Source organism: Ambystoma mexicanum, chromosome 7q (assembly GCF_040938575.1).
Source record: "Ambystoma mexicanum isolate Mex_15411 chromosome 7q, UKY_AmexF1_1, whole genome shotgun sequence".
In the NCBI taxonomy this organism is placed as follows: Eukaryota; Metazoa; Chordata; class Amphibia; order Caudata; family Ambystomatidae; genus Ambystoma; species Ambystoma mexicanum.
In genome coordinates this window covers 834,636,137-834,664,091 of record NC_090941.1, presented here as the reverse complement: position 1 = coordinate 834,664,091, position 27,955 = coordinate 834,636,137, and the positions used below count along the sequence as shown (strand labels likewise).

The following is a 27,955-nucleotide window of genomic DNA, read 5'->3' as shown; positions in this document are numbered from 1 at the left end:
AGCCGGAGAGTGGACAGGAGGTGCGGGGCAGGAGGAGCAGCAGAGGAACAAAACAAGAGACTATCATACTAGGCCTGGCAACACTTCTGGTAGTGCTGGAGGGGCATGGGGGGATCAAACAAGAAGGGAGCCGGAGGAAAAACAAGCAGGCTATTAGCGTACTAGGTCAGATGACTATTTGGATAGGGTAAGTGCAAAGAATAAAGTAAGGGGCATGGGAAAGGGGGAGAAAAAAAAGATAGGGAGAGGAAAAGACTGAGGAACGGTGAGTGTGGTAAGGAGAAGAGGCAAGCAGGAAGGGGAGGGGGAGCGAAGTACAAAAGGTAGGCAACATGCAGGCAAACAGACAATACAAGCAAAGCAGGGGGGGCTTGTGCAAAAGGCACAGCAAATTCGGATGAACACAGCCAGATTTTAAACTAAAGTTAAATGCATAAAAACAGCCAGATTTGAGGAGCAACCTGAATCAGAAGCCGACATTGGGTACAAAAACGCACTGCTATCAAAAGTACAAACATGGGAGACCAGCAGAGAAGGAAAATGAATCAAAAGAGGGTAGAAGCATGTCCAGAAGGAGGTAATATACCATTAGATATGGAGGTATGTTTATGGAGGTCCAGATTTCATAGTAATGCGAGGTAGCGGCATCATAGAGGTCAAAATGCAAGGGTGACCAGAAGGTACCTCAAGAAGTGGACAGGGAGCAGACAGGGGCCTTTGTTGTGGGCCTTAGGTGTTGTGACTGTGTTATGACTGGCTCCCGCCTCCCGGTTGCTGTGATTGGCAATGGGGAGGGGGGAGCATGGCCAACCTAAGGGCAGCAGGACAGATTGAACTTACGTGCAGCCATGTTTGAAGGCCCAAAGACAATGCCAAGAAAGTCACAATACGCAGTGAAGATGAATGCCCGCAAAAGCACTGCTCCCCCAAAGTAAATCCACACATGCGCGATAATAAATTGTCATTTAAAAGCATTTTCTTAAATAATGCCGCACCATATGCGCTTCAAACAAAACCATTCGAAACCCATCCAAAAAGTATCTCACAGAATTAGCTGTGAAGCCCAATCGTGTGACCATAAAATAAACAAAAACCCCAAATGAGTTTGCATAACAACAAAAAGCCATTGAATGTAATTCAAAAACATACGTAAGAAGTAGTAAACAGACGCGATTCCCTCTAGCCACCCAAAATATACCCCACCTCCATATTCCCTCGGGTTACGATGTAACAACAATCGTAGCATTGCAACTCCAGAAGGAGTGAAAGCGTGGCAAGGTAACATCGACAGCTAAGGAATAGAAACAAACTTTGGAAATATGGAACTGCCATTCAGGCTATGTAGGCTTTGGACTGTCGGACCGGGGCATTAGAAAGCGGCCCCATTTCGGTATCAGGAGTCATCTTCGCTGAGTTTCGCCTTCCCCTAGGCCTCCTGGAAGTGTTGGGGGGTCTGGGACCTGGGCAGGCTGGCGCTTCAGATCCATCATCCGGAGGACTTAAGGCTAAGAACATCAGTTGAGCCGACTCTTCTTCAGAGCTGATGGCGTAATGCTGGTTCTGATGTTCAAATAGCTTGCAGGGGAAGCCCCAGCGGTATCCGATGTCCTGCGACTGCAGCCAGGCTGAAACAACAGGTAGCTTCCGCCGATTGGCCAGTGTATGAGGTGAAAGGTCTTGAAATAAGGAACATTTTGCCCCCCGAAACTCTACAGACACTTTCTTTCCGCCCCACCATCATGATTGCTTCTTTTAGATTGCGGAGTTGTTGAGCTGAAGAATATACCCAATGCGTTCTCTAGTTCCAAAGCAGCTGTGTTTGGGAGGTCCAACAAGGACTGAAATAGGTCTCTGACATATTCAGCCATCTCCTGATAATCTATATGCCGCGGGATTCCATGTAGGCGGATGTTGCCTCTCCACAATCTGTTTTCCAAAACCTCTTGTTTGGCCCAGATCCTCAATGCCCACCACCCTGTTAGTTAGCTGCGCCTAGTCGTGCAACTGTTCGCAGACTGCGTTTTCCATTTCACCTGAGATTCCAGCCCCAACAGGTTGTCATTTAGGTCCTCAACAGATTTGACCAGCCTTTCTTTGGAGGATTTGATTTCCAATGTAAGGTATTGTTTCAGCATCGCCAGCATGTCCAGGAGATCTTGTTTCATAAATGCAGGGTCTGAATGGGCAGCCCCGGGAGGGGGAAAATGGATTTTGCTCCAGATATGGGCATCGGAGGGATGTGCAACCCCAAGCGTGCAGCGCTCTCGAGATAAACTGAAGGCCGCCTCACAATCCTTTCACATGCTCTGCCGTACAGGGCCAGCCGCAAAAGTGTGTTAAATCAAGAGGCCAAATTCAAAGGCGAGCCCATAAGTGTGCCATCCCATGTGGCGCCAATTTGCGAGAGGTAGGCCAATCAGGAGTCAATCACTGACCACTGCTGCGCACCAAATGAAATTTATAGGCAGTAGGCTTAGTGAGTTATTTTAGGCCTTGGGTCAGTATCTGTGCCCTACCAGGTTGGTCAGTGCAGGCTCCTGCTTCCCTTACAGCACGGGGGGTGCCAAGGCCGTTGCCCGCTCCGAGTTCAGAGCTGCCTCCAGTGGATACTGGCCCGACATAGCAAGGAGGGTGCCCAGAAGGCAGGCACGCAGGCAGCGCACCCGGACAGGCCCGCGTGAGACTACACTGCTGGCACACTCCACTGATGGCCCAGAGAGCGTGGCAGGCTACCTCGCGTCTCCTGCTCCCCAGATGAGGCGCGGCCACCCTAGATCTCTATGCGTGAGGCAGGGACGTGTGTGAGGACACAAGCTACAGCAGCAGCAACGTACCTGTATTCCCAGCCCCTACCTCACTCAGGCCTCCAACACTCGCTGCGCTGAGCCCCTGTGCTGCGGCATCCAAGTAGTCTCAGTCCGTTCCAAAGCGCTGTTAGGGGACGGCAGGTATCAAGCGGAAGCCCCCCGGCTGCTGCATCTAGGCTCCTGACGGCACTGAATCGCGAAACAGGCATTCAGCCCTCAACCAAGAATGGGTCGTATCAGCCTCTGAAGGATGACCATGAGGCGGCTGCCATGCTATGGCTGGCCGCAGCAGCGAGTCGCTGATTTCTCGCTCCTGGTATGGTGGCTTTGAGTCAATGCATCCCCGTCAGTCTGGGTCGCTGGGCTCCAGGCTTGCTCCTGGCGCTGCAAGGAGGGTTTATGTTGTTAGAAATGCAGCATGAAGGGGTTTTTAGGTGCAGATAGACGGAGCCTACAGCAGGCATGTGTGTATCTGGTACCACCTGGCCACGCCCCCAGATCAGGCATTTTGTGAGTTCCTAGGCCACTATATAGGCTGGGTTTACAGATTGTAGGATGCCACTGTAAGAGCTCCTTTATACTACTCCGACACCTAAACCCTACCCCTGAATTATTGCTGTGTGCTATGATGTGACCCTCTAGTTTTGGGAGAATTCGGGAAAAATCTCAAATAACTACAGATTCTGGTAGTCTGGGCTTTATAACTACTTTCCATGTGTTATCTGTCTCATTAGTTTCAAATCTTGCATTACCTCTGTATATCATTTGTGAACCCCATGTTCACATATTATGACAATTGTCGGTTTCATTTTTTGGATCAACTAGCTTTAGTACCATTGTTTGTATTCATATTCCCACAGCCTAACATAGCTAAGGTTTCTTGTGGTCCCACTTGCGTCTATAATTTGAAGCTTGACTTGGACTGTCCCCAGTAGGCGGCTAGTGATGCTGTATGGATTATTGCAATTATGCTGTTAGCCCTCCCCAAGAAGGAATGGCCTGCCTCCCAGCCATCTAAAGTAGATGGGCAGAAATACTGTTTGGCCAGAGGAGAAATTATCATGTTACAGGAGCCCTGAAAACTTACAGTGGCTACCCGTTCATTTGTGCATTAAGTTCCAATTCCTCGCCATCAGAAAAGCATGCTGGAGCCTGGGGCCAAAGAATCAATTCATTCACTAAACCCACCCAAGCCCAGACCTTTGTATCTAGCTCAGCCTACAAGCTCACCCTTTCAGACTTTTAAAAGGAAACCGTAGGGAAAAGATGTCAGCCATTAGTTGGCCCGGGTCTCTGAAATGCATTAACTCTTGAATTCAAATTGTGCCCAATCACCTCATATTCAGATGAGCTTAAACAACTTTACTGTTCAAGAACGTGTTCCAAGTTGAACCTATTTCCATATTGCTCATACTTTGAACCTTTGCACTTTATTGGCACTTGTAACTAAAAAAAATGTCTCTTTAATGCCAGGTCGTGAATTAACTGTCACATTGGCAGTCCTGCTAAATACTTGGTTATATTGATTTATTTGTGCTTTTGTTCTTCCCTGCATTGTTACATCCTTACCCTGTGAACTCCGATTGATCCTATATGCACGTGCTGCATTGCAATAAACCAAATAAATGAATACCTTTCCATTTGCAACTAAACATTAATGTGTTGTGTACAGATTTATAACCACAATATTTGCTGTCCTTGTATCATTGCTCTCAAAGACTCTACCTTGTTTATCCATCCCCAGTTAATCCTTTGCGGTCAGTTGAATGATACATCACCCAACTCTATGCAGCTAATGCATCTCACATTTAACTGTGCAGTAGAAAATGGAGCTGTCTGTCTTAGTTTTGGGAGGTTAATTTATTGGTCTAACTCTTCTCTGTGACAACCTCGCTACAGGTTTTCTGTCTGAACAGATGTACGAGGTCCCAGGTTTTCTCAGGAAAAGTGTGTCGACACAGTTTGTGGGGTCCCACACATATGTAGGATTTCCCTATCCTCAGTATTTGATATTTATGAAAAAGTCCTATTTCATTGAGCCACCTTTCAGCGTCCAGGATACTTGGGGAGTGTTGTGGGCCATTCAGGTGGTGCCTTGTCTGGGAAATCTTCAGGGAGGAGAGGAAAAGTTAAGTGTTTTCTTTCCGACCTGATTGGGGGTTGAAGTGCAGCAGGGTAGTTGGGAAGGGTGCTGGTGAGGAAGAGGGGCAGGGCCCGCAAGGGGTTCCATCACTGTGACGGGCACCAATTTTCTTATTGGTTTTGTCCAATGTTGGGAGATTTAGGAGACCGGGATGTTAACATGCTTGGTTGGTTATAGGTTTCAAGTGTGAGAGATCAAACATTACGTCCTTGATAGTGCTGCCTTTTTTTCAAGGCACCCGAAATATTGTTTCTTGTCTGGGAGTCCTTGAGTACAAATAAACCTATGTTTTAAATCTCCTACTCCCCAAATGCTGTTTAACCTGTCTTTGGGTGACAAATAACTTTCTATTAAGTTTGCCCTGCACTTCCAATTATTGGTCATAGTGCTTGTCTGCCAAGGTCCCCCTGCCAATCCAGGCTCCTGTTTTTGGGTCTTGTGGTCCCCTAAGTTTTGATAATGGTATGTCATATCCCTGGCTGCTGATGGGCTATACAACCTGCCAGATCCAACCTCTTCCTCCTTCGAGCCCTACATTACGTAGCAGGTGGTGTCATCCAGCCCCCATGGTTCCTTCCAACTTCACAAGCAAGCCCAAAACATACATCTTCATCTAGTGCCCCAGCTGTATTTTCTCATTAATGGTTCATGCTTTGAGGAGGCTGGGCAATGGGCCCTGGAGGTTGAGGGTGCAGAAGCAGCTGGCGGGGGTGTGAGGAGACATAGATTAAATTGATGAGGAGGCCGCTCAGCATCTCCTGGGCCATGACCCTTATCCGCAAGGGTTACCTCTTTAGGCGGGTGCATGCTCTCTGTGTTAGGGCAAATGCCGACTACATCTCACAGCGGTAGCAGATGGGGGAGCGCCGTCCCTGCAGGGCCCAATGCTGTGGCGCTGTTTGGAGGGCAGTGCAGTTCAATAAGGGCTCTGTTTCAGATCTTGGCAAGAGGCAAGGCATCAAACCTGAAAGAAGAGACAAGTACAGGAAGATGCTGTACAATTGGTTGAAGTCGCTGACGGACTGGGAGACCAGTCCAGGAGGCCTAGTTATAAGCTACGCAGATAGTGAGAAGACATACATGATCGGGAGGCTGGGGAGATCTGGAGTTCATCTTGAGACGTGGCTGAGTAAATATAATTCTAAGAGAAATGTATGGCTGGGGTTTCCCTGTGTGGCGAATCTCTGAATAAAGTCACATCTCCCCACGGGGGGAGCCCTTCCCTGTAAGGCCAGAGTGGTGCAGACGCTAACCAATATTCACCGTAGGGGTGGTTTAATGCGGGAGGACCTCATGGGGAGGAACTCCCCTTCTGGGGACAAGGATGATGACTTGGGGTACATCCTATGGAGTATTGTCACTTCCCAACATTCCTCAACCCTTCTGACTGTTCAGAACCATTTTATTAAAAGTAAACCTGTATATAAGAAGAGCACAGGAGACCTGAAGGTAATGGACTGTACCAGTACTGGTATGAGATGGCCCCGAGTTGCCATAAGGATTAAATTGAAACAAAGGACTTTTACATCCAGCCGGGCGGGGCTGGCAACATTGTATAAGTGGAAACGATGGACTGGGGGCGTGGCTAGGCAGCCATGGAGTAGGCTGCACTGTCTGTGGGCTCCGTGATCCGACAAGAAGATCCTATGCGCAGTACGCGGTCTGGCGGTTTATTCCGACCTCAGAGCGCAAGAATAAACGTGTGAACGGCCCGGGCACAACACGGAAGGATCGACAGAATGCCAGAGGCAGAGTAGCGGATGATCTGCAACTTTGTATCGGGGGCCGGAGCGATGAAACAATAATAACAAAATGGTGGCTTAACGAACAAAGGAGGCGTTGGTGAGCGAGCGCTGCAATCTGGCACGCAGCGGGCTGGAACCCTGTCAATGGCTTGATAGTGGCGCAATAATGAGAAAAGAGGAGCGTGCAGCCCCACGATGTACGCCTATGACCCATAGCTGGATTTTGTGCAGTGAGACACGGCGGCGCACTGATCAGACGCCGGTCGGAGGATCAGCTGGGCGGGGATAGTGGAGACAGCGGATTCCCTCCCCCGCGAGGAGGAGCGAGGGGCATAGGAGCTCAGACATCGAGAGCTGGCGCTCGGTGCTACTGTGGAGAGGTCGGGCCCGGGAGACAAGCCCAGAACCCGAGCGGGGGAGCGGCCCCTCATGCACACGGAGGTATTGGGCAGACCTGAGGGCATCGGATGTTCCGTCGTCTCTGAGATAAGTGCTGAGGTAGTGCGCGAAAGGAGCGGTGGGGAGCTGCAAGCTGAAAAGCAATTGCCAGTAGCATCAGCACCTGAACGTGACACTGGGAAGCTCTGTATGTACTAAAACGATGGAGTACATTATGTGATCATGATGGATGCTTGCAGGGCTCACAAATAGACAGCTCTGAAAAGCAAGTACAACACGAACATAAACCAGAACCATGGTGTAAAGAGGGAGACGCTGAGAGCCAGCATACTTTGCATGCCCTGGTGCGCCTAGATTATACGGTAAAGAGTGCCAGAGGATACATTTTAACGTGGTCTGCGCAACTAATACACATGGGTGCCAGAAGGCCCTGGTAGGAGCCGGAGAGGGCATGCCAGGACACATCGCAATAGCTACATACATGGGGGGCCACAACCCATTTGGTGCAGGGCATAGCATGGACTAAGGGTTCCGAGGTTCCAAGGAGACGGAACGTGGTACGCACACGGTGTGGTGAAATGACGGCAAGAGGGGCCAAGACGGGAGGCATGGGAATCACTGCAGGACCACATCACTAATTGACCGCAAGGCGGCCAGAACAAATCATTGCCCAACCAAACTACGATTTAAGGCAATCACAGCTGCCACTACACAAGGAGGTACAGAGACTCCGTTACACGGTATCAGTGGCAGGAGGGCACTCAGCGAGAGCAGTGGGTGCGTGTGAGTGGATTTGTTGGGTACTGCAGCCTGATCCGGATGTGCAAGGGGAGAGGCCGGAAGAGCTGGTGTGGAGCTGATGCCTCCAAGCCTGCGCAAGGCCTAAGATATTGAAACTGAGTGGGTGCCTCCCCCACTGGTGGAACACAAGAGGCGGGCTGCACCACAGCATACGGCTGCAGCGCCATGTCCAGCAAGCCTTCAAGACTGAAAGCAAAGCAACCCACGCTGGACGAATTTGCCAGGACACCGCTGGGCCCCGAAAGCGCCAGGAGCAAAGATAAGACCCCCGCAGGCAGCATGGCTGCCTCAGGTACGAATCAGGAGGTCCTAGCTGCGATTGCAGACTTGAAAGCGGACTTGAAAGCGGCCTGGGAGGCCAAGCTCGAAATAGTGGTGTCTGAGCTGAAAACTGCGTTGGACCTTAAGGTCGGGGAAGTGCAGGAAGAAGTGAATCTACTCCGACAGGACGTAAGGTCTCTGGCGGAGTGCACAGAGAACCTTGAGAAAGAGACAAGCTCGAACACAGCTGATTGTGCCTCACACAAGTCGGAACTGCATATCCTGATACAGAGAGTGGGCAATCTGGAGAGTAGGGCGGAGGAAGCGGAAGGACGTGCCCGAAGGAACAACATCCGCATTGTGGGTCTGCCTGAGGGGACGCAGGGCCACAACCCCACAGAGTTTGTGGAGAACATGTTGCTGCAGGAGATACCCGCAGGTGCCCTGTCTCAGGGATTCGCTGTGGAACGTGCGCATAGGACTCTAACGAGAAGGCTGCCGCCGGGCAACCCGCCTAGGCCAGTTATCGCCAAGATCCTTAACTACCGAGAACGAGAGAGGATATTGGAACACTTCCGCAAAGGTGGAACAATTAAGCGGGGGAAGGTGAAGCATAACGGCCTACCCATACTATACCCTGATGGTGCAGCGGAGCCGGATGAACTTTGGGGCGGTCAAAAGAAGACTGAGGGAAGCAGGTCATAAATACATGCTACTTTACCCGGCAAAATTGAAAGTTTTTCACAGGAACAAGACTTTGTTTTTCGACACTCCAGAAGATGCCATGGGATGGCTTGACATGCAGGGTTCCCCCCAGGAGCCCGTTATCCAGACGGAAGAAGGAGACGGAAGAGATAAGTAATGAGCACCGAGAACACTGGGAGAGGGAGCAGTTTAAGACCATGGGACTTGACTATAGTCATTGATATGACCTGTTAGTGGATGAGACCAGACTAGGTTAGATAATGTGTCGTGCGCACTGAAACTGGTGCTTCTTAAGGAGCCTAGCAGAGCTAGTCTTAACACCCCCATTTAGTATTAATTGTTAAGTGGCCATTAGGGTGACTTCACCCTACTGAGCTCTGAGTATATTAGTCGGGGCCAGATGTGGGGGTGCCTGAGATCCAGGGATGGAGCTGGGCAACAGTTGGGAAGGGTGTTGTTGGGGAAGGGATGGGAGGGGGGAGGGGAGGGAGGCGAGGAGTTTGATATGTATATAGTTTTGGGGAGTTTGAGTTTTAGTTTCAACATGAGCCCATATAGCAGGATTGTATGGTTGGATCCGTGTCGCGCAGGAGGGTGGGATTTGCTGGACGTAGAAATGGAGGACGGGAATGAGCTATGGGGGACCTCAAAATAATTACATGGAATGTCAGGGGACTTAACAGCTACCTGAAAAGGAACAAGATCATGTTGTATTTGAGGAGGCAGAGGATAGATATCGCGCTGCTGCAGGAAACGCACCTGACACGGGAGAAGATGGAGCTGATTGTTAAGAAATGGAAAGTGGTGGTGGTGGGCTCGACATACTCTGCGTATGCTAGGGGAGTACTAATCTGGGTGGCGCCGCATGTTTGTTCCAACCATTGCAGGAGTTGGCGGAGACGGATGGGAGGATGGTCATGTTGAGAGGATTGGTGGAGAATAAAGAGATCAGCATTATAAACACATATGCCCCCAATCGGGACACAGCGGCCTATTTCAGGACTCTGAGTGCCAACCTCGGCATATGTATGGGTAGCGCAGTGATCTGGGGTGGTGATTTTAACTGTGTACTTAATCCCAACGTAGACAGATCGGATGGCAGGGTTGATAGGTCCTCCCCAGCGGCGAAAGCATTGCAGACACTGTTAGACGATTTTCACCTGGTAGACGTGTGGAGAACCAGATACCCCCAAGAAAGGCAGTACTCTCACTATTCCGCCCCTCATCAGCTACATACGAGGCTGGACAATATCTTTGCCACGTCGGATGTGATGGTGGAGGTTGCCCAGGTAGAATATAAGGCGAGGGTCCTCTCTGATCACTCGCCATTGGTTCTGGGGTGGCAGTACCGCCCCCGAGGGCAAGGATCCCGACGTGGCGCCTTCGTGCTGAAGCGCTCAAGGATCCAGTCTTTAGAGCGGACATGAGGGAGGAGATCGCAAATTACTTTGAGGAGAATACGGGCAGCGTTGACTCGGCAGGTACATTATGGGAAGCCTTCAAGGTAGTGATGCGGGGGGTTGCAATAGCAAAATCAAAGGGCCTGCAGGGTGGGGTTCTAACTGATCTACGACGGACTGAAGAGGAACTAGAGGGAATATTGAAGGTTGGATACGAAGACATGGAGCGAGTACTGGGGCTGCAACAGAAATGTGCGGAACACTGGGAAAGGCTCGCAACCTTAATTATAAGAAGTACATTGAGAGACAGCATGCGGTTGGGGATAAGACAGGACGGTTGTTAGCGTGGCTATATAAGAGCGAGGCGCCAAGGCCCCCGATTAGATCAATAATGAGGGAAGATGGTAGCGTGTTGGACACCCAAGAGGGTGTCAACGAGGAGTTTGCAAAATATTATAAAGCGTTGTATGTGGATGAGATGGGGAGTAGCCGAGAGGAAATATTGGAAACATTAGGAGATATAGGACTACCCATGATAAGCGAGGAGGAAAAGGAGGAGCTAGATGCACCGATCACCCTGGAGGAGCTGGAGGAAGTGGTGAGGCAATTGCCTACCTGCAAGACCCCAGGGGCGGATGGGTTCCCGAGTGAATTCTATAAGACATACAAGGCAGAGGTGCTCCCCCCGATGTTGGAAATGCTCAGCGAAGCGTTTCAGGTGGAAGGGTTGCCGGAAACACTCAGAGAGGCGGTCATAATACCGCTCCCTAAGCCTAATAAACCTGCACACAGCTGCGGCTCCTACAGACCTCTCTCAATGTTAAACCAGGACAGCAAGATATTGACGGCGGTCCTGGCAAACAGATTACAGAGAGTGATCAGCAAGCTGATACACCCAGACCAGGCGGGCTATGTCCCGAATAGGAATATAACCCATAACCACAGGCGACTCCGACGGGCTATTGAATGGGGTAGTACGGCTGAGGGCGAAATGGCGATCGTGTCCTTGGACGCGGTCAAAGCTTTTGACTCGGTCAAATGGCCGTGGTTGTTGGCGGCCTTGGAGAAGTATGGCATGGGGCCTGGTTATACGAGGTGGGTGACGATGCTATATAGTGAGCCACTGGCCAGAGTTAGAACGGGTGCAGTAATATCTGAGAGGTGGCAATTGAGTAGAGGCACTAGGCAGGGGTGTCCCTGGTCCCCGATGCTCTACATATTCGCCCTAGAGCCCCTAGCAATATACCTCAGACAGCAATACGACACAATAGGTATTGAAGTGGGAGGAGAACGACATCTGATCTCCTTATATGCAGATGACTTGTTGCTATACTTAAGATACCCAGAGGAAAATCTTCAGTACATACTGGAGGTGATGGCAAGGTATGCAGAACTGTGCGGCATAGCGATAAACCCCCAGAAATCCAGCATGTTTCCACTAGGCGACTATAAGGGAACCCCTGAGACGAGGTTACCGGTGTTACAAATACCGTGGGAGGTTGGCTCTTTCCGGTATCTAGGGATATATGTGTACCATAAGGTGGAGGAGGAGCACAAGCATAATACCGAGGTGGCACTCAGGAAAATTGAGAAGTGTATGCAGTTTTGGGTTAAGTTGCCCTTAGCTATGATGGGACGGAGTGCAATGCTGAAAATGGTGGTCCTGCCGAGGCTTTTGCATTACTTTAGCAATGTCCCATACATGATACCCAAGAAGTTCTTTGCTAAGCTTAACAGTATGCGCAGGGATTTCTTGTGGCATGGTACCCTGAACAGAGTGGCGCTGTGGAAGCTGCAGAACTTTTACGAAAAAGGGGGGATAAGACTGCCCAATTTTGAGGTGTATTATGTAGCAAGTCAGCTGCAGTATGTGGCTCAGTGGCTTTCGGACGAGGCGACCCCTGAATTTAGGTTATTTGGACATGACTGTACCCCATTTCACTTGAGGGAAATGATCTGGTTGCCCAAGGCCGAAATGAGAGAGCTCCCCAGGATGATGATGCTTGGGTGGCAGATGTGGCGCAGGGCGTGCCGGATGATGGAGAACCCATTCCCTTGCTCCCCGCAGGTGCCGCTGGTGGCGCTGGCAGGGGAAGATATGCAATTGAGAGCTATACTCAGAACCCATTGGGAATCTGTGGGGCTGGTGACGTTAGGAGATGTCTGGCAGATGGGGGCCATTTTGGATTTTGAGGTCCTTGGGGAGGAGACAGGATTGCATGCGGGCCAATACATTACATACCACAGAATTGTTCAGAGAATCCGGGAGACGTGGCCTGAAACTGTGTTAGGAGAAGAACCTGATGCCATCATAGAAATAATATATATCAGATGGGGGGCATGAGATTTCCAGGCTATAGGAGATGGTGATGTCTAAAGTTGGGAAGGATCTGACGCAGGTGAGGCTAGACTGGGAAGCAGAGGTGGGAACCCCGATAGAGGATGGGATGTGGGAACGGGCACTCGGACACCATGAGAAGGTGTCAAGGAATGCTAGACTTAAACAAATACAACTATATATAACGCACAGAGCATATATGACGCCCTTGAGGATATCCAAGTTTGAAAATGCTGGACGACAAGCATGTCCCAAATGTGACAAGGAGAACGCGAATATGCCACATATGCTCTGGTCATGCCCGGTGATTCAGCGTTTCTGGGGAGAAGTGTCACAAAAGTTAGCTGAGAAAGGGGTCACGCTGATTATAGACACAGCTTGGGCTTGTCTGTTGGGAGGGTACCCCAGACCATCAAAACTTAAGCATGTTAATAAATTGAAAGACCTAGCATATGTGCTTGCTAAACGGAGGATCGCCATGGGCTGGAAAACTTGTCACAAGCCACGGGTGGAGGTATGGTGGAAGGAGTTACAGAAATGGGCAGAGGCAGAAACGATAGTATGGCAAGAGTTGAACACTATAGGGGGGAAGAAGAGATGGGGACCCTGATGGGATGGAAAACACTCATAGCTGAATTGTTTGGAGCAATACAAGATCTGACTGAATCTACAGGAAGCGAGACCCCGCCGCATGCGGCGGACACAGAGAACGATAGACAGGCTCATGATGGGGGTTTGGAGGGGGGGGAGCAGTGGCCAAGATTAAGCATTAATATGATTATTTTTTTTGTAACATGCACTGCGTGTTTGGTTGTATTTTGGTTTTGTTTTGTTTGATTAAAATTAATAAAATTATTTAAAAAAAATAATTAAAAAATAGTCTAAACCATGGACTGACAAACCTGTCAAACCCAGCTGGGAGAAGCAACAGTTGTGGAAACCAGCAGGAGTTTCAAACGCTGTGGGCAGACCAGAGTCGGAGAAGAGCAGAGGATGCCAGTGAAGCACGGACGGAGTTCTCCGAGGGTCCAGCTAAAGCAGAATGGAACGCGAAGCAGGAGAGAACAGCCGAACAGTTTACCAGAGCGCCGAGCTGCTGTGGTTCTGTAGGAACCGGAGGGAGAAGCCTGGTGCATCGGAGAGAAGAACCCCAGTCCCAGGAAATTTGGTGGTGTGCCGAAATCCTTCAGACGGTAACGGGAGGTACCAGAGGTGGAAACGGAGGATACGCAGGGGTGGAAGATAGATAGGTCAGGTACCCTACCACTTTGTTTACCCAGCATCTGAGTAGAGCTTCCTCGTCGCAGTGGGCACAATAAGCCCACTGACCACAAGAAACGTGTCAGAGAACCTAACCAGTACAAATCCAGCATCCGAGGAGAGCTTACTCGCTGCGTTGTCGACTGTAAGTCCACTGACCACCAGAGACTGGTTGGAGACCCCAACGATTGTAAAATAAACCTCTGAGTAGAGCTTCCTCGTCGCAGTGGTGACAATAAGCTGCCATTTTTGTTGCAGGAGAATATTCTATTCTTTTAAACACTATCTGAGCATCAGGAGACGGGAGACCTTCTGGAGAAGGAACTTTCTTTTAGATTAACCTTCTGGAGAAGGAACTTTCTGTTCGATTATCCATTAGTTGTAGTGTGAGGGATAAAAGTAGTTTGTGACACAGGACGGTGGAGTTTGTTTTGACAGACATTCTAATGGGCCCTTTAGTATTAGTTTTGAGGCACGGAAACCCCTCTTAGAAGATGGGGATTGTGAGGGCCTGTGTATGCACAAATAAGTCTGTAACCACCACCATGCCACCTGTGTGTCAGCTTCCTTCTTCGACACCCTTAGACCTGGAAGAACCCTGAGGACCCGGGCAACTGTTGTCCCCAATATCGAGGCCTGTGTAGGAAGTGTGACGATTGACAGGATCTCGTCACTGCTCCCCAGAGGGGAGCCTTTTTCTGTGAGGCTAGGGAGCTCAGCCCACCACGTAACATTCCCTTTAGGGGTGGCGGTAAACGGAACCTCACAGGTAGAGACTCCCCTCTCGGGGATAAGGACTCCCGTTCCGTCAAGGAACTCCCAAAGTCCCTCTATGAAGAACCGTTGAAACCATGAAAGGTTCAGGAGATCCTGTAAAGGGAACACAGCAGGAAGATCCTCAGGGGACTAATCGTACTCATCCTAGTGGTTCTGAATACCCTAAAGAAATTGACGAATATAAGGGGACTCCTCATATTCGTCCCAGTGGTTGTAAATACCTTTTATTCTTGTTTTAAACAATGTATTGTTTTTTTTAGAAATAAACATACCACCTTACAACTGTGGTTCAAGTTCACATAATACACATTCAATGATATAACTGTCATGTCACCCCCCAACCTCCGCCCTCCCTCCCCAGCCTTCATCGCTCTTCTCCTCCATGCTAGATCCCAATTGGTCTTTTCTCACCCTACCATGTCATTCATGCTGAAGTCTGATCCAAGTCCTGAGCCCTCTGTTCCGATACGGCCAGATCCGCCACCAATTGCCTGCACACCTCCAATCCACCCTCCTCCTGTTCTGAATTCCTACCTCTAGCTTCCTGCCACAACACAGATTCTGCATTGGCCATTTCAGAAGGTCCCCCCACCACACTGCCACTATTGGTCTTGTCCGTGCTTTCCATCCCATCGCTATTCTGCATTTCGCCAATATGTATGCTAGGTTTTTAAGTTTGCTCATTTGCTTAGCTCTTTTGGGTCCTGGGAAACCCCCTAATAGACAAGCCTTAGGGGATGCCACATCCAGGGTAATATCTGCCTTTGCCAGTGTCTGGGCCACTTCCCTCCAGAATTTACCAATCTCTGTGCATGCCCACAATATGTGCACTAGATCTGCATTAACCTCTCCACATTTTGAGCATGCTTTTACCAATGACCGAGTAAACGTGGCCACTTTGTTCGTAGTCAAGTATGCTCTATGGGTGATGTACAGCTGGATCTGTTGTAATCTCACATTTCTCGACAACTCTTTGATATCCTAGCACTCTGCATCTCATCTGACATTGGTTCCCCTGGAACTGCCTCCCACTTCTGCCTCGTCTGTCCCATGCCCTCCCCAACCGTAGACATCAACAGCTCATATATGCGGGAGACTTCGTGTCCTCCTTCTGACATATTATAAAAACGACTGTAATCACTTCGGTCTCTGGCCCCCTCCACCTGAGGTACTTCAGGAGTCGCGAATGTGTGATATATTGACCTCTGTGTATCCCCAGGTCACCCGTCAGCTCTTCAAACTCAATTGGCATCCCTTCTTTAAGTATGGTTCCCACCATCTCCTCACACACACAGCCTAACGTGCACATCTGCCCCTCCTAGCGCTATTAATGGTACCTGTGGGGAATATGGCGTTGTTACCTATCACTTGAAACCCTCTGCACCACATCGTGCTCCCCAGGCGCAACAGTAGACTCACCTGTCTTGCACGAATCTGGTAACCATATCGTTTCGTTCAAAAAGAAGGGGACGCATTCCGTACGTAACAACCTTGAGTCTGGTGTGTTCATCCGATAGCCATCTGGCCACAAATTGCAGCTGACCGGCTATAAAATACACCTCAAAATTAGGCAACTTTACACCTCCCTACTTGTGTGGATTCTGCAGTTTCTGCAGTGCTACTCTACACCTTGCATTGTGCCATATGAAGCTACCACACGTACTGTGCACATTTCCTGAAAAACGTCCTGGTTATCACAAACGGGACATTTGCAAAATAATGTAGGAGTCTCGGCAGCACCACCATCTTCAGCAAAGCTGCGTGCCCCATCATGGTTAGTGGTAGTCTAGAACAAAATGCCATACTATTCTCAGTCTTATTCACCGCCTTCACTGTGTTATGTATATGTTCTAGCCTTGGGTCATGGTATATATCTACTCCCAGATAATGGAACGTCGTTACCTCCCATTTAATCAGTAGTACCGGCAACTTGTGCAGAGGCTTTCCAACATACTGTCCTAGGGGGAACAGACTAGACTTCTGGCGGTTTATGGTTATGCCTGATAGTGCTGCATATTGTTCCAGCACGTCCAGGACATGCTGTAAATTCTCTCCTGGGTATTGTAGGTATAAAAGCATATCATCTGCATATAGCGATATTGGGTGCCTCCCCCCTGTATTGTTTATCCCCACCTCTCCATATTCTTGCCGTAAATAAACCGCCAGTGGTTCTAGTGCTAAAATGAAAAGCATTGGCGACCATGCGCAACACTGTCTCGTTCCCTTACTTGACTGCCATTGCTCAGATACCATAGATTTTTTTTTTACCCTTGCTATTGGCCCATTGTAGTGGTTGTAAATACCTTAAAGAAAGTGAGGAATATAAGGGGATTCATCATGCTCGTCCCAGTGGGTGTAAATACCTTAAAGAAAGTGAAAGACAGTTCATTAAGTCCAAGGAGTGGTTGAATTGTGATCCAAAGATAGAAAGCCATCTAGAGACACTGCAAGAATCCAAAAGGGATATGGGTCAAGACCCTATTGTGAGAAACCAAGGAACTGGTTTGAAAGCATTAAAGGGGAAGCAAAAAAGGTAGAAAAATCCCCTAGAGGAACTGAAGGTTTTGATTCTCATGGTTACCAATAACTATTAGAAGATAGACTATCGAGGCTGTAAGAAGCCTGTCCAGGAGAAGGGAGTCATTCTCCTGGAGCCCTTCTTTTCTTTTGTTATTTGATTAGTGGAAAGGTTAGAATAGGATAGCTCTTGGACAGAGGACGGATCATTACTTTGTACTGCCTTACTGACGGCAATGCCCATAGTTAGTTTCACGTTAGGTAGGGCAAACCTTTATGATAAGGATAGATAGGTCTTTTCCTATTATTTAAAAAGAATGATAAATGTACTATTTGGTCTGCCTCCTTCTGACCTACCGCAGAAGCCACACCATGAGGATGTTTTTGAGAGCTGCTGAGAATCCCATGCTGATCCAGAGAATCCTGGGCTTGAAGGCGATGCAGGATGGCTGCCACATGGGTGTCCAGGGGACTGCCTCGCTCTTAGTGAGTCAGAAGGAGGTGAATGATCCTTAGCAGCCTGAGGCTATCTGATAAAACTCAAGTTTCTTGATCTATCTTTGTCATGGATAATGTCTTATCACTTGGCCTGCCGTCCTTATTGGCAGGGTTGCTCTATATGGACTCTTGTCTCCCATCATGCTGCAGTATTCTATGCTGCAGCTTGGCCACTTCAGCTGTCTTGCAGAGCTCTCACTGCAGTGTCCTCCAAGGTCCTGCTCTACTTAATATCAAGCTTGTTTGGCATGGTCCTCCATTATGCAGCTGTACCTTAGGGGGTGTGCCTTAGATGCTTTATCACAAAACTTCTCCCAGACCTCCTCTCCACCAGCTCATTCGCTCTGGGCATTCTCAGGGATTTTTCTTATCCAAGGTTCTCTGTCAACAGCACAGGCTGGGTGTATACTTTGCTTCCATGGCCCAATTCTGCCTTGTTCTTCCTTTTCTACCCTGGGACACAGCTTCTAAGTCGTGTCTGTAGCTCAGTGGCCTATTGTACCCACTAGGGAAATCTGTGTTTGATCTCATGTCGTATTTTATTTTGTGGCTTCTTCAGCTTTTTGGGTAGGTGTGCCATGACTTCCGTTTCCTTTGCTTCCATGGCTCCTTCTCCTTTCCTGTTTACCAGTTTGTCATCTTGGCGTCCCCTTGCTCTTCCTGTATGGGCCAGCATTGCCTACACCATGTATTATACAGAGGACACTGCACACATAATCCAGTGCAAACCTTTTTGTGCATAATACATGGAGTACAAAACAGGAAGACATACCGGGGAAGCGGAGGAAGAGGAGGTGGTGAGGTAAGAGGGAAGTAGTGATTCAGAGAGGGGATAAGAGGAAGCAGGCAGAAGGGTTAGTGCCAGGGGTTCCTACAGTGTTCCCCAAATAAGGTGAGCAGGGTGACGAGGATGGAATTTACGGGGATTCCGGAGTTGTCCCCTAGAGCAGCAGCGGTAGGACAGGGAGAGGACGGCAGGGAGTAAAGTTTCATTCTTTTCATAACTCCTGTTGTACGAGAATGTCATCACAATGGGAATTGTCAAAAGGATGTTTTTCAAAAAGCACACGTAAGACTGGCCAGCATAGCCACAGAGGAAATCCTCGATGCACTCTAGTCTAAGTCTACCTTATGGCACAAATAAAACATTTGTTTCAAGTTTTGTAAAGGCACTTTGTCATATTACTCAAGTCAGTCAGGGCTCGGTCCTTTGTGCTGTCGATCATTTTTCCAAGACCAAGCAAGATCTTGCACGTGTCCTCCTTCCTATTAAATATCATCTACTAAATATCATCCCAAACAGTACTCACTCTGGTGCATTGAGTTACACTGTAATCCCAAATCACTTTCATCGTAAACACAAAGCATGTGTATTTCGATCCATCTCCTGAACCACAGTTTCTATCAAATTCTTATGCACAGTATGTCTAGCTAAAACCTAGATTCAAAATCATCTGGGATGCACTGGGTCACAACTGTTCTCAACCTATGGTAATCCTGGTGTTCCAGAACGTTTGACCAAAATATTTGATCTATAGTATCCATGGCAGTACGCTGGATTGGCTTCTAATGGCACTGGGGGTCTGGTGTTAAGGCCTTCATTTCACAGAGGTGTGTAACTTGGGCCTTAGCTCTTGCGGGCTGATAAGGCCTCCCGCCGCCTGTATTCTTCCTTAAATAAACACACAAACTCTTACCCAGTTAAATGTACTCATTAAAATGTATTCCCACTTAAAGATAGGGGGGGGGGCATGTCCTATGTATAGTTCCCAGGTAATTATTTGAAATCTTCCACTCTGCAACCCCACGTTTTGTTTCTCAACTAAGATGCAAATGACAAGAGCGGTACAATTCAATCATAAAATAAACTAACAAAGCTTGGATTTAATTTCATTTATGGTCATGTTTTTACTTCATTAGAGAGCATCAAGATTTATTGAAACAAATCAAGGAAGCACGCACAAGCCGACTCAGGGAGGACCTGGGCAGAGAACTAGATTCACTGGTGAAACGTATGGAGGCCAAGGGAGATCAAATAACCAAAGTTAAGAGACATCAGGCAAGGGTAAGCTTTTGACTTTTTACCAAACCCATATTGTCCTATGAAATGTTTTGTCTATGTTTGAGGTGGAATTATTATTCACGCCAAAATGAAAGAAAATCTAGACCTTTCATAATTGCATTCCTGTGCAAAGAAAGGGAGAGAACTTTAGAAGTAGTCAGTTTGTTAGACTAACTGGAAATATTACACTAAGACTTGTTCATATGGCTGAAATGGCTTGTTCACATGGCTAAAGTGGCCATTTGAAGACGTCTATGAAAAGCTCACGAATTGTCTCACAACCTTGGTATTTGATAGTCATGTTCCTACAGCCATTGTCCAATTTCTCCAAAGGTCATATTGGGTACCACACGTTACAAATCTGCATTAGGCATAAGTGTTTCATCGGTCTACTACTATGAACAAACTCTGCTACAAGACGCTAAATCCAGTAACATAAATTCAACTCTAACAACATTAACATGTTCTGCTGGGAAGTAATTATTCAAGTCATGAGAAAGATCTCTGGCAATGGCTATTTCATAGATTCATATTTATTAAATGATCCTTGTCGTTAGGCTCGGGATCCTAGTTATCATTTACCAGTAGTTAAAATTAGAATCTGCATCACATTGCATGATGGTGCAACTCCCGCCGTCAACACAGCCCTGTAAGCAGAGGTTTAAGCAGTGCAGTTTGCACCAATACAAAAAGAAGGTAAATCATTGAAAAAGACAGACACAGTATTCTTGCATTGAACGCTTGCCTCCATAGGGTGTTGCAAAGTTCTGCACCATAAAACAGTTGGACGACAGCCTGAGAGTATCCTGGAGCACTAGATTGACACTGATGTTGAAGTCATTCGGACCAGGGCTTGTCAAGTCTTGAGGAATCTGATTCAAAGAGATGTGCCCATTGAATTCCTTGAACAGCAATGGAATGTGGGTCCTGTCTAATGTGAAGTAAGACGGATGTGATGTGTGACTGCACCATCTTTTGAAAATGTGCATACATAAACAGAAAGGGGTGTCCAAAGGATATATAACGTTGGCGTACCGCTTGGAAACGAGATAATACATGGTCGTAGAACACACAAGATATCCGGAATGGTTGTAAATGAGTAAAAAGGGAGTGTGTGAAGGACAGTATAGCGGTCCGTATTGGGCGCAGTCAAAATGGTGCCGTCCGTAGAACAGGCACGGTGGCCGGCAAGTTTGTAGGCAAACAAAATGGAGTTGTCCTAAGGACACTGGAACAGTCCGTACAGTGAATATAGCATGCGTGCAAATGCGCAGTACAAACATAAGTATTGCGAACATCGCGCCAGTTCCTAACTGTCCGTCTCACTTGTGTCACACTTTGAAGTAGTTTGAGAACCCAAACACTGTCCGTATGACACTTGTGTGCATGTTTGATTCTTTGCATTTGCTCTCCAGGGGACTTTCATTATGGGGGCGGGGGGGGTGGATGTGTTGAGAGGACGTCATCTTGTGACTGCACCGACGCTGAGCATGGGGACTAGTTTCCGCGGTTTGTGTGCTTCCTAACAATAAAAATGAACTTGTAGACACAAGGCAAACTATTGTGGAGTGTAAAAAATGTAATTTCACACATCCCAAACAATAGGCCACCTCAGGAGTTGCTGTGTAAAATGTGTGTACCGTTTTGTAGGGATGAAGAGGGTCACGAGGCACACCCCTGCACCCCTACAAAACGCCACACCCCCGAGCGCATCTTCATTGTCCTTCTAGCTATAGCAGATTGAGGTGCGTTGCCTTTACTGCTGTAGTGACCAAAAGGAAACTAATCGGTATGGCTTCCATGGCTGCTGTTGGGTTATTAGCCTCTGCACCACCCCCAAACCCACCACCATCACCACCTCACCAAGAGCCTGCAGAGAGATGTATGGGTGATGATGTAGAGATTGAGGAAGAAGAGGAGGAAGAGAATGAAGTGGAGGAACTCCGCACTAGGAGCACTCGGCGGGAGTCGTGGGTGTGGCGGTTGTTTTCCGTTTATGGGAACGTACCAAAAGCACGTGCGAACCTGGTTAAGTGTAACCAGTGCGATATGGTGTTGAGTCGCGGGAGATTTGGAGCGTACAGTTTTGGTACGACAACCATGAACCGACACCTCACTTCGTTCCACACTGCGGACATTCGCAAGGTGGTGCCATGTGAAGAGCGTAGTCGTTTGAGTTCCTCCACAGCATCCTCGGAATCCGATACTCCCACCACAAGAGACACTCCTGTTGGGGAGCGCCTCCCTCCAGCTGCTTCACAAGCCATTCGCAATGCTGTGGACCCTTACCTTTCAAAGGTGACAGTAGTGTGCACGTATTGTGACGCAGTACTCTGCAGTGGGGAGAGTTTTCGAAGACCTTTTGAGGCTGCAGTCACCGAGCACCAGAAGATTTGCTCCTTACCTAAATAATGATCACCCTTAATATTTGTCTGTTCAGTTGCCCTTATCCCTGTGGCTGGTGTCCCTCATTACCCTATTTTCGCCACTTTTCCTAGTGTGTCGAGTGATGTTAATCAATGAACGTAAAAACAACAAAAATGACAGAAAAGGCTCTTTTCAAAGCCGCCTTTCTCAGTGTAACAATAGAACTATGAAGTGAAGGCCGTAGACCCCTGCGGAGTTCAGCAAATGTTCGCGGACGGTCGTAGGGAGGGTGCAAGTGGAGCAAGCGCAATAAAGTGTAAGTTGGGAGTAAGTGGCGGCTCAGAAAAGAGCCTTTTGGTGGAGTGTTGTGTGGGTTAAAAACAGTGGAATGGGGAAAACGGATTGTCAGATAGGTTAGTGTGATTGCAAAAGAGGGCGCAATGCATTTTGTAAATTGTGAAGAAACCTCTGATTGCCAGCATATGTGAGGTGGACTCCATCTTTGCGGAAAATGATACTGCTACGAAACTAAATGTTTTCATTGTGGAAAGAGGACATGCCAACATCTCTTAAAAAGGCACACACAGCCTTATTCACAGCGCTTTCTCCATTTGTGGACCAAATGCAGAAGAACACAACCATATTTGTCTTTGGGCAATACGGGACAATTTGGAAACATGTCCATGAGCTTCACGAGTCCTTCCTTCATGGCAAATTGTAAAGAAATTCGTGATACATGGCCTAAACTGTTTCCTCCACAATGAATGATTAGTATATCCGGAGGACGCTCTGTCTGTAAAGTAACACAAAGAGGTACCAAGTCCAGCCATCTCATGCCACACACGCCATGCCAGTGCACTTCTGCATGTGGAAATCAGAGATTTGTAGATAAACTGCACGTTTCTGCATGCACCTTCAACCAATGTATCCATGAGTCTGCCACAATGCAGATAATCTGTTTTCGAGCATGGAAAGCCATGGCTGTGTGCTGTCCTGTGAGGGAGAAGACGGTTTTACTAAAGTACGTCGGTCAGAACACACCTACCGAACTTAATGGACCAATCCCTAGCTCTGCTCATTCTCATTTACATGCGGCTCCACCCTTCAATCCCCGGTGGTGATATGTGCTGGCTGCTAACTGCCGCCATGTTCGCGGACATGTACAGGATCAGAGCGTGACGACGGTACATTAAAGTACTATTCCCCTTTTTCCCCTTTAAGGTAGGCTCTGAAAAGAGCTGTTTTATTTTTTTTATTTGTGGCCACATATCGTACAGACAAGCAAGCCTTATGTTCCAAAAGAACATCGCATTTCCCAAAGAGGATAGCGCAACACCATCTCCTTCAAAGTAATGCGCATTGCTTGAAGCAATGTTATCGTGGCTACAAAAAAAACATACCAACTCGTAGCATGAATGCACGCATGCCGTGATTGATGATGCACCTCCCGATGCTTTGAACTGGACAGAAAACAGAAGTTTTGTTCCATTGTACTCTCAGGAGTAAAGCAGAAAAAATAACTTTCGATGTTGGGGAAGATGGTCATGAGTGCTTCAACCAACTGTGCCAAATCTGCCAACAAAGTATGTGAAGTCAGGTATCCCAAGTGGCAAGCACCGTAGTGCAAAATTACCACATGAGGAGTGGTCATTCTACGCATGTCTCTGCAAACTTGCAGAATTGCCGCAGCATTCGCATCAGTGTCAGCGCTCCACACCACCTCCACTCCTCGCACATCGAAATGGTGTGCCACATGCCTACGCTCGGCATAGTGTTGTAAGCCTTGCACAAAAATGTCTCCAAGCAGCAAAACCTTGACCCTCTCCACCTCTGCCATTTTCAGTGTGCGTACCGTCTTTCGACACAAAAGAGTAATGTGAACATCTGATTGGCTGATGCCTACAGTCGTCGTTCCATGCAGGATTTGCTGTAGAAACCGGTATGTGACACGCCCTACCAGCGGACAAGCGTTGCCTACGTGCGACACGTAACTCTTACCCAGTCCTTCCACCCTTTCTACAGCGGTACCAAAGCGAGTCCCTCATTGGACACAGCTAAGCGGCCGCACAATCATCCACCAATCACATAGAACATCGCTAATTTGAACTCCGTCAACAACATTGCGCACTTCAAAATTACTGTTGACGATTCTTAATGGAAATCGCATACCATTGCAAAGCACCTACTTCACAAGCTACTGTGCAAGGATTGCGAATTTCTACATACAGCTCCATGCATGTCCACATGCATCAGTATAGAGTACAGTTATGTACATTTTATTCAGAGTACATGTGGAAGCCTTATGATTTAAAATAGACAAAATAATGCTGGTAAATTTCCATAGGGAACACACAACAACGGTCCCCCTTTTAAAGTGCAAGATTGCCGATTTGTCAATAACAAATCGCACGACTGATTACTGTCTTCTACATAAGCTGTACATACGTTGCAAGCATGCCTATTTGCATAGCTCTCAACCATTTTTGTCTTAAAGGTGGGTGAAATCAGCCGATTTTGTTTTTGGCGGGTGAGACGCCCATTGGAATGAATGGCCGTGCAGGATGCATGGCAGGCGTGTCTGCCCTTTACAAGGCGTGTGACACCTGCCAAAAGGGACACCTGCCAAAAGTGTGTCAGTTGAGAAGTATAATTTAGGGCAGACCTCAATTTTGTATGTGAAAATGTCGGAGTTCTGTACTCTGTACTGCCTACAGTAATGCTACTTGCAATCTGATCGTATGAGAATATTAAGCGCTCCCGATTGTGGTGCTGACATGTCCTTCGGAGGGTCTCCCCATTTTTAGACATTGTGCTTTTCATTAACAAGTACAAAATGTTTGCCCATCTAGTACTTTGCCCTATCGCTTACAAACCTCTCTCCTATGCATACTACACTTTGTAAAGAACAAGGCATTTGCAAACCCTTAAAAAATGTAGTTATTTTGAAGGACTTTCAAGTACCATATTGAAAGTAGTATGCAAAGACTGCACAGAGAGAAGTGAAATGTGCATGTGGACTGGGTTCAAATATGAAAGTTGAATCCTCTGACGAAAGAAGTACAAGTAAAGTCTGCAGTATCATGACCGCTGCAAACACGCAAAGTATTTGATATTGTTTTTTTAATTCACAGTGAAGACTACTCTCCTGAGAATAAACCACATATACACTGCAGACGACATATCCAAAGAAACCTGGTCATCTTGCACAAAAAAGTAAGTACAGTACAACCTTCATATTGTAACTACTCCTTAAAGAGGCTGCGTGGGTTATTTGTTTATTTTGCGCACCAAACCAAGCATTCATTTGTAAAGCATTCTACCTACAAATATCCATTTATTGAACAAAGAATAACAGGTGGAATGGCTGACAAATCCCTGTGTGTTTGGTACTGAAATAACATAGGAAATCCTTAGAAGGTTACATTGTGAAAATAAGTTGCGGTAGCAAGTTTTTGGCGTTTCGGTTATTAATAATGGTTCTCGTCTCAAGTAGGGCACTTTGTACTCTCATCTAAAGCACATTGTACTATACAAACAGTAAAGTAGCCTTACCAAATGATAGTTAGAGGTCACTGTGTGTTGACGCACCATGCCAAAGAGCTTCCCCATCACATTTATGCACACATGCACACATACATTGGACAACAGACCAAAGTATACTTTTTTTCTCAACAGACACCAAAGAATGCCTACCAAAAAGCAGCTCTGTAGAAAGGAACGCAGAATTGGAGCAGATAAAAATAAAAGTGCCCAATGTAAGCATCCACCCTTTGTAGAGTTAGTGGAGAATCTTGGTACAAACCACCTAATGCAGTTGGGTAAAATAAAAAAAGAAGTCTCAACTACCGAAACTGTACCTCCTCCATCAAAAAGTGTCACAAAACACAGAAATGTTGTCAAAAAAACGGCTGCCAGTACAGCTAACAATGTTCCTAATAATCCTGATAGTGTAAGAAGAACCCATAGTAAAAAAAAGTATTTTAGCAAAAATGTTTCGTCACAGAGTCCTTTAGAATCTACTAAGAGGACGACCAAAATCATCCTCACCCCTTAAAATGTACCGTAGAAAGTTAATTCTCCAAGCACTCGTGGACAGTGCAATCCTTCTCAAAAGGAAGTTGTTCATATTGGTGTTAAAAAGGATGAAAGCACTAACAAAACTAAGTACCAAACTACAAATGAAACTCAGCAATAAACGGAATGTGAACAAAAATAATTTCTTGCATGTTTGTGGTGGTGAATGGAGTCGCACAACAACCACAGAGCCATATTTTAATGAAGAAGCATACAAACAAAATCAAACAAACACAATTGCCATCCATAGCAGTGGACGAGGGTATGAGAAAATCAATACTACCATCATGGAACAAGAAACACTGCTTACAAAACTGTCTCATGAAAACTCAGAATTACCTCTCGATTCAGCAGAACCACACCGTCCAGTATACAAATGGCCGTGCACATCAATGTGTGCCATTCCAAACAAAGCTTTCAACTCTTTACGTCAGTTCCTCAATCAATATGTAAAAGGTAAAGACAAAAGTAAAATGAAAGTGCTGCAAAATATGGATATTTGTGTAGTGCGAAAAGACACAGGGCTAAAAGGACATTCATTAGCCTGCATTTCTGTGCCTATTTGCAAAAGTACCTTCCATGATATCAGAAGAATATCAGTACATCATTCCAAAGTAAGAAATTTAGTGTATAAAATATACTGTGCAAAAAGTCCAGCTTCAGAATTAGGCAATTTAAATACCACTCTTCTGCATGGTACACCCAAATACTTAAAAGAAGAAATGGACCGTATTCAGAAAAAGTATTTTGGAAGTGAGGGCCACATAGAAAATGCAACAGTTTTAGAGCATAGTAGCACAATTCTGCACATAGCAACCTTCTATTACACACATAGAGAAAACAAATACTAAAATGTAAAAAGTCATCGGCTGAAGTACCAAGCCATGTGTGTGTATGTTGCCGCAGACCGTTTTACAAAAGGAACACAAAAAATGTGGACATAGCATACAAAATAGAAAACAATGAAGACTCTAAATGGTTTGAATTAGCTTTGTACTGTTTAGCTGAAAGCAAATATGAAATAACTGAACACCTAATATGTTGCAGTTACTGTACTGCAAAATTAGACAACAACCACACTCCTTCACGTGCAATTACAAATAATTTGGAATTGTTTCCATTTCCAAAAATCCTGCAACAGCTCAATTTGTATGAGAGCATAATAATTCAAACAGTTCACCCATTTCAAGCAATTATACGCCTTCATCCAAAAAGAGGAAATTTACCTTCCTCTGAATTGGTGGAAGGCATTCGTGGCAAAGTAGTTTACTTGCCATTAGATCTAACGGAAAATGTGAACACTCTAGGAGTGGAACGTTCAATAGAGCATTCTTTAATAGTCTTGGTAAATGGAGTACCGACAAAGGACAAAAAAAATTGGCAACAATTAGACTTACACAAAGTTACACAAGCGTTGCAATATCTAAAAGACAACAATGAGTGCTACAAGGCAATAAATATTGATGAAAGCTTAAGGCAAAAAACTGAAATAATTCAAGAGCCATCAGAAACTGGACAACTCTAACTTCTAGATCCAGCTACAGAATCCACTCTTTTGGACCAATACACAATTCATCCATTGCATTCCAATGAAAGCATAGATGATGCACTAGAAACTTACCAAATGCGACAAACCAAAGGGTCACCAATGAGTATTTGGGAATAATAGAAGCACGTGCTTTTCCACTGCTATTTCTTACTGGCAAACGTGGGAGATACGATGATAGACCCACTCAGATTGGGGCATCAGAATACCGCTCATTACGAATGTATTCGCAAGATCCCAGATTTAGACAAAATG

General features: G+C 46.8%; 1 protein-coding gene across 4 annotated transcripts in view; it reads left to right on the top strand.

The window, feature by feature from the left end:
- The window catches only part of CEP57 (centrosomal protein 57), a 1,562,635-nt gene that overhangs the window by 1,355,236 nt on the left and 179,444 nt on the right, over nucleotides 1-27,955 (top strand). For all 4 annotated transcript variants that reach the window (XM_069639189.1, XM_069639191.1, XM_069639190.1 and 1 more), the window contains one exon: nucleotides 19,572-19,716. In XM_069639189.1, the coding sequence (XP_069495290.1) occupies nucleotides 19,572-19,716 (145 nt within the window). The remainder of the gene's footprint in view (nucleotides 1-19,571; nucleotides 19,717-27,955) is intronic.